General features: G+C 42.4%; 1 protein-coding gene across 2 annotated transcripts in view; it reads right to left on the reverse strand.

Moving 5' to 3' along the window:
- Window positions 1-11209, reverse strand: part of LOC130175345 (thymocyte selection-associated high mobility group box protein TOX-like) — a 76703-nt gene extending 65494 nt beyond the window's left edge. Inside the window, exon 1 of one of the 2 annotated variants that reach the window (XM_056385786.1) lies at window positions 10551-11209. In XM_056385786.1, the coding sequence (XP_056241761.1) occupies window positions 10551-10655 (105 nt within the window). In that variant the 5' untranslated portion in view covers window positions 10656-11209. The remainder of the gene's footprint in view (window positions 1-10550) is intronic. The other variant, XM_056385787.1, reaches the window with a different exon arrangement.
- Between the last annotated feature and the right edge of the window lie 234 nt (window positions 11210-11443).

Raw genomic sequence — 11443 nt, forward strand, 5'->3', positions numbered from 1 at the left:
AAGCAAGGTATTTTATCAAAATCCTGAATGAACATGGACTAATAACTTATTTTTTATCTGCTTCATCACTCAGCGTATGACAAGGACACAAAGCACATTTTTCTGTAATTGAACCAACTGTAGTTTATGTAACAGCTGACCGTTCTGCCCTTCAAGCTACAGAGAGACAGAAAGAGTGATTTGATCGCTCCATGTACTTGCTCTTGTCACGTGACACCATGTCCCATTATATTGTGATGTTGTCATAGGAGGAGAGGAAATGAAATGCCTTGAAGCTATATGTGTGTGTGTGTGTGTGTGTGTGTGTGTGTGTGTGTGTGTGTGTGGTACTGCAGAGTTCAAAGTGTGTCCAAAACTGGTGTGTTTCTAATTGGTCAACTTGGGATTTGTGTGTTGTCATCACCATCCAATCATAGCACCTATTGGCCCACAAAGATGTCTAGCCTTTGTGGTTACACAGTTTGATCAATAAGAGAAAATGACAAACATGATCAAATATTTTTGCAGAATGACACAACCTGATGAAATGAGGGGTGGTTAAAGGAAGGGCAAGATGTATATTTTGTAAATTTTACATATTACATCTGTTTTATTGTCTTCCAACCGTATGTGTCATGTGAGTGCTGTGATCCAATCCTGATCGAGCGATCACGCCTGCAGTAAAATTCTAGTCTGGTTTAATTAGCTGAAGATGGATAATAACCCTGAGACTGCAGACTCCCCAGGCACACTGGACAAAAGATACGGAGAACTGTTACACCCCTGCTATGTAGATGTTAAAAAAGAAAGCAACATTCATCCAAAAAAACAGCGTTCATTGAACAACAAGAGTGAGAGTGAGAGTAAGAACCAACTTGTAAATGCTGAGTGTTGTGTTTGGTGATGAGCAGATCTCTTCTGACTGACAACCATTGCAGCCAATCAGACCAGCAGAAACAAGAAAAGATACAGTAGATGTCAAAAGTCCCCAGAGCCAACAACGCTACTGTTGTGTTCTTGCTTTGTTTTTTGTCTCTGGTTCCCAACCATACCCACAAAAACACCAGACTGCAGACTGAGATAGCGAGCCACTGGTAGCTATAAGCTACCTCAACAATCAAAAGCATTCTAGCTCTGCCAACAATCACCATGCTACTTAAACACTTTGAATGTAGCTCAGTTTTTGCATTTTGACACATTTCTATGCAAATGTAGTCAGCGCCTGATGGTATATGAGCAGTTTCCTACATGGCAGCAATATGAACACACCTTTCCCTAAGAAATACGTTGCCTTTATCTCCTCTGTGTCTGAATAAATGATAATTCATAAGCCCTCCTCTGGTGGCTGTGAAGAGGTTGAAGCAGCTAATGAGTTCAGTACCATGTGCGGATAACCGCACATTACAGAAGTACTGTTTATTATTTGCGGTTGGTGTCTATGACAATACCTTTATCATGTGCATTCACAGTGAGAAAATTCAAACAGTTTATTAGTAAGCTCCCTTCAATGCATCATATAACACTGTAGGATGAGGTTTTATGACTTGTCACTAAGATACAGAGATACCGTTTCTATATGGTTGGTTTTATCATAGCTTTCATGTTTCCTTTATGTAAAGGGGGTTTTTGGCTGAAACCACCAGGCGTGACAAACGTTCTAGGGGAAACACTGCCATGCTTTAAACCCAGCGAGTTACAGTTTAAGCCTCCTTTTTATCCAGTCCTTGCACCTGTACTGTTTCTTGAGTCTATGGTGTGAAGCAACTGACACTTTTGCAATACTGTACCAGATTGCATCATTATTTTCCACCTGAGATTTAGACAGTTTAATGGAGTTGCTCTCACAATCCGAGTGAGGCCACTAATTATACAACTGTGTGTGTGTGTGTGTGTGTGTGTGTGTGTGTAAACATGGCTACTGTTTCAGCCAAATCTAGATACAGCGAAAAGGGAAACGTTTCTCGATTTTTAACAATGGAAAAATTGGGGACAATGTGTGATGAAAGAAGCTGTTGTTTTTTTCAACAAGTCACTGTGTCAGTTGAGAATTTCCTTTGTGTGTGTCTCTGTGTTCGGGGGATGTTGCATGAATGGGCAGTCAGCATTTAGGGTTCAAAAGAAAACAGCAGCTTGAGCTCCTGTCTGTGTGAAAACCAAGGCTACGGTGCTCTGTATCAAGTGCCATTGTTTTGGTAATAGTAAACCTGGGGCACTTGCCAGGAGGCATTAGTCATTCATCTAACAAGCTCCACAAAGCAAACCACAAAGTGCTCCACTGTCGACTTCCTCTTATTGAATTCTGAGCACATAAGCACATTTCCAAGTATCTTACAGCAAGGTATAAACTTTCTGATCACTAGCCACCTGGAGTATGGCTGCCATGTTTGTTTATTTGTGTGTTTCCCTGACAGGAAGCTAGCTCATTTGGAAGCAAGTAGGTTTTTTTTTTTTTTTGTGAGCAAAGGGAGAGAATGAAGGGAGAGAAGAAGGGAGGTGGCGGGTGAAAGGCGGATAGGAGGGGATTAGGGCGGAGTACAATTTTTCAGTAGGCCAGGCATACGACATGATCTCTAATTACCCACAAAGCACTGTGTAACCCAAGCCACAGATTAGGCTGCATTATCAGGCTTAATAAAACATGACCATCTCTCAGTTTCACTCCCTCTCCCTGCCCCGCTACCACAAACATTTGTTTCTGGTTATGACATTCACGATGCCTTTGCTAAGTAACCGGTCTAAAACTCCACCTGTCACTGTTTAACTACAGCAACAGGTACAGTACAGGACACAGGCCCAACAAGGCTTCACCACTTTCTGGGGAACAACATTAAGACAAAAAGGGTCAATTCACCTAAATTGGGACAAAACATACAGTTTTGGTTTTTAGATATCAATATCTACTTTCAACCCATTGCATTAGAGATGTATGTCATTTAACTTGTAGTAATTTAGAAAATTACAAGCAACAATGTCCCCATTACTCTGAATAATCTATAGCCTTCACTGTGAAAAGTTTTCACTGGAGTTATTTTGCACAAAAGAAGCTGCTCACAGTGTGTTAGCACGTTAAGATTATCCAGAGTAACATGAACACTGTTTCTGGAACGACGTGTTGCTGAGTCTTTTTTTTTTTTTTCAAATATCGTTTTTCAAAGCTGTTACCACTATAAAAAACAAATTTCATACATCTCCACAGCATTGCTCTTGCAGCAGAAATCTCAGAGATGGATTACAGATAAGTGACAAAAAGTGCTTTTTTTGGAATTTGGTTGACCTGACACTTAAAGTCACTGCTCTGATTTAAAGTCAAAGTTTCTAATAGTGTGCCTCCACTCCACTATCAGAGCCTGTTCTACCTCCTGCTGTTCTAAAATGACATGACTTTTCCACTTATAAGTTGTTTTTAGACCGACACGGCCGAGCCTCTTATTCCTTTTCTCTTGATTTTAAAGCACTGAGGTGGCTCTTCGCAACTTTGTTTGATTTGGTGAGTTGGGGCGTGACAGAAGCAAGTCCTCTTCAGCTATGAGTATTTTTGCTGGTGACACTGAAAGTACATTTTCTTCATACTGCTGCACTTTAAGTAAAAGTTTTAATGCAAGTCTTTTAACTCTAGAGGAGTTTTCCTACAGTGTGGTAATGCTACTTTTACTTAAGTAAAGGATCTGAATAGGCCTACTTCTTCCACCACTGCTAAGGTGCCAGCAACACACACACACACACACACATATGCATACACATATGCTTACTTGGTTCACGTGGGTTGTGCCAGTAAGTGCTGCTTTAGGCTACGGTTTTTCACTACTGTCTACTGTGTTATTAACAATTCTATAAAAAGATCTGCTCAAGTTTCCCTTTCCTGTGTGTTAACAACCCTACCGAGCTGCGACGAGGTTGTTGAGGCCTAGTTAGGAGAAAGACCGAGTCCTCGATAACATAACACCAATGACCGTATGTCATAATTTCCAAAATCCTACTTCTCTTTCCTCTGTTTGTTTTTCTTAGCGACATCACTCATCAGCATGGCTCATGGCCAGCTTGAGACTAAATAGGTCGACAACACAAAGAGAGGGCCTCTTTCTTTCGCTTTCCCTCCCTTTTCTCAACCCACAAGCCTCCACTGACCTCTCTACCTCCCTTTTACTTTAACAACATCTATCTATTCTTTTCCTTAACTCTACCGCAACTTTTCCCTTTTTCTCCCTTTTAAGCGATTGCCATGAACCAAAGACAATAGCATTGCAAGAACTAAAACCAAGGTTATTACCACTGTACTTTCTGTCACACTTCTTTTTCTGCCCATTGTAAATGATCATGGAGATCATCATTAGCTCTCAAAGAGGAAGAATGAGCCACAGTTTGATTACTTCAGTGGATCTGTGGGCTCACGCAGTCTCTGCTGACTGAATTGGATGCAGACGATTACAGCCTTGCACAGGCAATTATATCTGCCTGCTAAATATGTCACACATAATAAACACATGCTCTTGACAGACAAGGGACAAGGCAAGACAGTCACAGCTGGGGAAAGAGGAAAGAGAGCAAATTCGGGGTCATATGGATTTATCAACTCTGTGTTCCTCAAATGGAAACCTCTCGCTGTCCAAATCAATGCACGTCAGTGAATTAACGAAAGACAACCAGTGCTCAGATTAGAAGTCAAACTAAAGACAGTCACATTCTGACTGAGACTTTTACCTCCAAAAAAAAGAATGAGTTGAATCTACACAGATGAGGCACAAAATGTCAAAATGTTCAGTCGACATGAAATTTAAACTTTTTACACCCTAGGAGCTTTTAGATCATTTTATCCTCTATGTACTGCATCTGTTTTAGTCTGGGATCGGACCATTAACTGAAATTTCATATGGGTACTGTCCCTTATGGCCGCAGTGCAAACATGGCACTGACACCAGGCCGATAATATTTGTAAAGGATATTCAGTGAAAACAAGGGAGGGAAAGAGCCTTAAATCCCTGGCAAGGAGCTTATACCATGGCCCATGGTGTTTGCACAGGACATACCACAGGAAGCTGAGACAACTGGGAATGTTTGTCCAGCTTCCAGCCTCTTCCATGCATACATACATGCAGTACATACAGCACAGTACATATGTACATACATACATTCATACATATAGATGAATACTGTCTGTACTATACGATGTACTGTACATATAAATCGATGAACTGGACATTATAAAATGTCCGAAAATAGTCAAAAAAAATGCCTGTTCCCAAGGAGGGGAGATCTCCAAATTGATGATGGGGCGATGTGGGGTTCAGTCTCTTGCCCGAGGACACTTCAACAGGTGGAGCGGAGGAGCCGCTCTTCCTCCTGAGCCCCAGTCAGTGACCCAAAGATTTTCAATTCTCGGTGATATCAGAGGAAAGCAGATTTGTTTGTGGATTACATCATTTTATGTCAATAGACTCATCAAGTAATTGGCTTTTCACTTCAGCGCTTACACATACAGTATATAAAGTGTATACGTGGCCTATAGAAAGAGGCACTTTTGGCACTCGAGCACTTCTTCCTGTTTGTCTACATTTGTTTACCTTCTGCACAGAAACTCTGGCTGAGTTCTGTCCGAGCTTAAATGTACAACATCTGTGCTAAATTGTATATTGCAGCCCCCTCGATCATCCTCTGGGGGGGGTGGGTTCCTTTGTGTTCTACTGCTAAAATAAAACTGGAGTCATTTGACAGTTCAAAGATAGATAGATAGATAGACCACGCTTCCATGTACCGTTCCTTCTGAGTGTTTGCCATCATTAACAAATATAATCAACATTTAACTAAGCACCCAGGGGCCCACTCTGCAGCAGGTGCTGGCGCTGTTTCTTCCTCTGTCTTGTCCTGCAGTAAGAATGAGAATGCCATCACACCGCCCCATGGGAAGGCCCGGGCTGACTAATGTAAGCACTGCACTACAGTGGGGCAGCGGGTCTTAATTATGGTAGCAGACGCTGAGGGGGATGCACTGGTACCCACCAACGAGCAAGAAGCTTAGCACTGGCAGCCCACCACCCAGCAATACACTCCCACACACACATTCACACTGTCACACTCTCATAACAAAGGCCGAATAAAGAGACATGGGTATTTAAATGATGGGGGGGGGGCTATTTGGAAAAAAAGCTATATTTGTGTTATTACAGCATCATGTGTCTTATTTCCTTTCACCAATATTCACATACACACACAGAGGTAATCTCCAAAACCCCCCAAAACAAAGTTGAAAAAAAAAAGAAAAGAATTTCTCACACAGAGTCACCAGGGTACAGAAAAAAAAAAATATTGAAGGCAAGAAATCTCTGTGCCATATGCCGGCTCTGTGACTCAGGCACTGTCAGAGCCCATTTCAGTTTTATTGAAATGATTTCAAATGGTCGGAATCCCTATTAAAAATCTCCTCCGTGTGTCAGGGCAGGGAGAATATGATTTAGTGGCTGTTTTTGCCGTGGCCCTGCTCACTGTGTGTCACCGGCCCTTACTGTGGTATGCATGGCCTTCCTCTGCACGGGACTATGAAAGCAATTGTGATTGTGATTCCGTAGTCAGCAAAACGCTTGAATGGCCCCGAGTTAGCATGCGCAGACACACACACACACACACACACACACACACACCCTCTCTCACTGTGTCCCCATACTGGGCCACTGATTACTTCAACCCATTTGACTCTCACTCATCCTTTGATTCTCCCTTTCTGCCTCTCTGTCACATACCACAGAGTGTGTCATTAGCTAATAGCAGCAACATAATTCAACGTAAACATATACCACAGCCTGTTTTACAAGCAATGGTTCATTTGTCAGCCGTATCTAAGTACTCAAGGAGTTAAAAATAACACTTGTACGCTAAGCCAGAACTAACAATAAATATGTCTGTGTTTATTCAAGAGCTTATTTCACTTGAGGATGATGAGTTGATGGAAACTGAGTGAATACGTTAATCCAGAGAAATCAAACCTTTGCACAGCGTACACAAGGCAGTCCTGTATTAAAAAAATAAAACTGAGATAAGTGCATTCAAATGGAGCACATCATTCCCCAGCTTATCTGAGGCAGAGGAGACCACCAACTAACAAAGCCAGCTCTTCAATCATGTCCTATCTAAGCAGATATCAGTTGTTGGAGGATATATGAGCTGGGTGGGGCCTGGGTGTATAAACACAGGGCCTAGTCTCTCTGCAATCCACGCTAGTGCTATACTGTAGGCAGCAAACTCACCTCAGCAGCAGCAGTCAGCACTGTTTGATTAAGTTACTCAAATAAAGGCGCAGACACTGTGTTCCCATTTCACACAGCAAACTAAAAGTGCAGGACAAACAAACAGCCACAGTGCAATTATAGTCCTACATGTTGTATAAGACGAGATGCGTCTTCGTAGTTTCTGCAAAACATAAAGTGCAAATTAGTACCGAATCTGTACTGTACATATGAGTAATATATGTACCATGCAGCCTTTAAAGCAGCATCAGAACACGGAACAGTTTCATATTACCATCAGAGCACAAAGCTGTTATAATGGTATTATTTTGTGTAATATCTCCTCAGCTGTGGGAGAGGACCACTGTAATAAAAGACACACACACTCACAGTGAAACAAAGTGAGCGCTGAAAGTACTGAAGTGAACATCTTCAGGGTTATTTATGGATCTTTCTGATTCATCTCAGTCCGCACTTGAACTACCTCTTCTGTTCATTTTATGCATCTCCTCCTCTGCGTTCTTGTTACTGCTATGTTACTTAAAGACCAGTCCATAAGAGAAGGTTCATACGTGCTCCTGCCACGCTGCCAAAGTAAAGGGAATGTCTCGCAGCGACTGGCGAGCGCAGAAACGATCAGCACATTGACCGAGGTGAAAGATAAAAATTACATCCCGAAGCGTTCATGCACGTGAAGTATTATGAATGAAACAAGCTGCAGCTCCAAAATGAGCAGTGTGTGACAAAGGCTGAAAGCATGACTGCTGCACATGCTCCCTGGAAGTCGCATAAACTTGCTAATTACTCAAACTAAGGCTCGTGTCCGCTCACAGCAATCACAGTGAGTCAGTGGCACACACAGGACAGGTTTGCCAATAAACAGACTATAAAGCTACAATACAAGCACATGCTCATTTTACCCAATTGCGCTGGTGTGTGACTCAGTTTAACACTACTAATTTCACAGCAATAAACGGAGAAATGTTTTCTGATGCTGTAATTTGCCTTTTCTTTTTTCATAAAAAAACCCAAAAAAAACATGGATACAAGAGCTGCCAGTAATGGTGCTAAATCTCAATATAGTTGCCAAATTGCAACCATCTAAGCAAGAGCTCCTTTTTATTCAAAATATTTGACTGTTTTCCAGTAATATTATCCCAAAAGAATATTCTCAAGCTAAACTGGAAGCCAACAAACATCCCAACAAATTCTGCCACAAGCCGAAATACATCTAAATGAATATGCAAAGTGAGCTCATAAAAACAATTGACCTTAATGCTATGATTAGCCTTTTGCTTCCACTCTGCTTAAGTAAGAGACCTGGGCTGAATTTGAAATTGGCCAACCAGGGCTGTCAGAGGTGATTAGCAGCCGTCTGATCTGATCTGTAGATACAGAACCTACATAACAAATCAGATGTCTCTCTAATTCCGCCGCCGGTTTGACAAGCGTTTAAGGAGAGGAACTTGACCTCGTGCGGTGTGTTAACAGGACACCCAGTGATCCCCGCTGGTCCCGGCCTCATTTGCATCACTGGTGAAGGTAGTTAGTGTTACATATGTGATGATAGCGAATTATACCTCCCCTTGTGGAAAGAACCCTAAGTGAAGGGGATTGGAGGCATTTCAATAATTCAAATGAACACTTGTAATTTTGAGGGGTGGCGTACTTTAGGTAGTTGGTGTCACTTTCTCTCTTGTGAAAGCAATGTATCATTTAATATCTAGTGGCTTTGTTTCCAGGATTCATGCAGTGCGTGGGTATCAGCATATTCTTGGGATTATCCGCATGGTGGATGATCCTAATTCGTCTGACCTACAAGACAGATAGCAGGACAGTTATATGAGCCCATTTGTGTCACAGGTGTAAACCTGCCTTATCAGTAAATGTTTTATACAGACCTGATTTCATCTGTGATCGAATGGGAGTATATGTCCTGATAGGTTTTTTCCTGTCTTTCGTGCTTGAGCAAGCTATGTGCAAACCGGAGTAAAGATTATACATGTTGAAACACTAATTTTAAGACTGGGAGATGATTCTTTCCGTTAATGACTGGAATCTTCCCTTCAGTTACAAAGATTTTCCATTGCCCACACAGCAAAAGACAAACATCCCCAACTGTGTTTTTGTATCATTTCCCTCACTGTCACACCCGACAGTCCTCATTATCTGAGAAAGCAAGCCAAAGATCTCCCGACCATCTTTAAGTGAGTAGAACTTCATCTCGCTACAGCAGCAGGTGAACATCCAGAGCCTGTTGATGTAGCTCCAGTAGGTGACAACAACAAAGTTTCATTTAAGGATTGCAGATGGCTGAGATGCTGGAAACACTGGCGGAAGCTGCAAGTCTGTTAATTAAACAGTTTTAAATAGTTTGCCTAGTATATCCACAGGGTATATGTTGTGTTTGTTGTAGTCATTAGTACTTTTTTCTAGCATCTTGTCTTACTTTGTGCTGTTTTTGTCGCTTGTGGCAGGTTGTCAGTGTAAGATTTCTAATGTTGCCCCGTCCCTCTACTGGGGCTATTTATAACAGGATTACTAGACACTGGCTGTTTTTTTTTTCGCGAGGGTTCACAAGTTATTCTATTTTTTTTTCCCTTGGAAAATGTCAAACTAAAAAATATTCATGATTTTGTTCTGAGTGCCTGCGCACTTGCAAAGGAGTCGGTGCAGGTCACAAGCCAAAAGCCGCGGGGTTGTCAAAGCTGAGAGAGAGAAAAGAGTGATACTTGTACCAGCCAGACTCTGTGGTTTCTCGTTACAAAGTAATTAACAGTACATTACTGGCACACATCCATTTAATCGTTGAACTCCCAGCGGAAGACCATGTAAGCTATAAGAAATCATAGAGAGAGAGAGAGGCTCATGTTGGAGCAGAGAGCAGAGTGGGACAGTATGGATTCTATACAGCCCCTGGTATTCCACATCGGGTGGGACACTTAATGCCAGCTTTGTGCAAAACACAACTGCACAATCTCACAGGGGAAATAACATAATTACCATGTTGGTTTGAGGAAAAAAAAAAAAAAGTTGTACTACACATTTTCTTTCAACAGCAGAATAGAAAGATTGTAGCCTTCGGTGTAAAGTAATAGCTCATACTAATTCTCTGTTTTGTTCCAGTCTAAATTAAAACCGGCCCCGTCCGAGCCCAGGTCACTTTACTTGCTGACACTTGACATTTTTTTTCAAGTGTGTAACTGTGTGTTTGGAGCAAGTGAGCGCCCGTGGATAAAACGCGTCAAAAGCGTGCGTTTGCAGCGCGTGAACAGGCGGTAGTGGCTCCTATAGCCTAGAGAGACAGGTGAGACATTAAGCATTTCAGTGCACGAGGCTATACGGAGTGTTATTTACCTTGTTCGAGTGGTAATAGTCCAACGAGCTCAGACAACTTGGATCAGTCGGTAGGGAGCATGAACCCACATTTGCCGGGGGCGCAGGATAAAATCTCACGTCCATCTCAGGTTGTGCGAGACTGAAGGCATGAAATCACTTTCAGCGTCTTTGACTCACTATTGTCTCAGCAAACACACAACGCCAAAGCAGGAGAGACAGAGAAGAAGTGGGGGAGTTTTGCTCGGTACACTCTTCCCTCACATCCGTTCGCGGCCGAACTTCGGCACCAACTCTGGTGATGCGCAGTCCTCTCCTCAGAGCCCCGCACCAGGATGCGAAACACTCACTCACTCAAAGCAAAGAGTAGAAATTTCATGGGTACGCACGTGTTGGCAAAACTATCCCCTTGTTCCAGAACAAATAAAAGCAAAACCTCCAACTTAGATCCTCTCTTATTAGATATTTTTTTTTACGGCTGAACAGCAGCCCACAAATGTGCAGCCTCTGTTTTCCCACTGCTCTCAGGGCTCCATACAGGCTTTGTTATGGAGGTGCATATTCTTGCATTGGTTCCAGTACAGAAGTGGTTGGACTTCCCTCTGCCATGCGACCTCTGCCGATAATAAACGGGAAAAAAAAAGGGGAACGGAGGGAGAAGGGGGAGGGGAGATTGGTGGCTGCCTTGGCAACCGCTCTCCTTTCTGCAACTGCGCGCTTCTGATTAGCTGGAAATGTAGTAGTGTGCACGGCTGTGCATTATAAAGCGCACTCTGCTTCCATCAGTGCTTCATAAAGGCTTCCATTTGGGTTATTGTGCCAAGGCGGATGGGAGGAGGTTGCACAGAGTCTTTCTCTGTAGTTCGACAATGTTTTTTTTATGTATTTTTATTTTGCATTTGCATGGTTACAAC

Source organism: Seriola aureovittata, chromosome 9 (genome assembly GCF_021018895.1).
Source record: "Seriola aureovittata isolate HTS-2021-v1 ecotype China chromosome 9, ASM2101889v1, whole genome shotgun sequence".
Lineage (NCBI taxonomy): Eukaryota > Metazoa > Chordata > Actinopteri > Carangiformes > Carangidae > Seriola > Seriola aureovittata.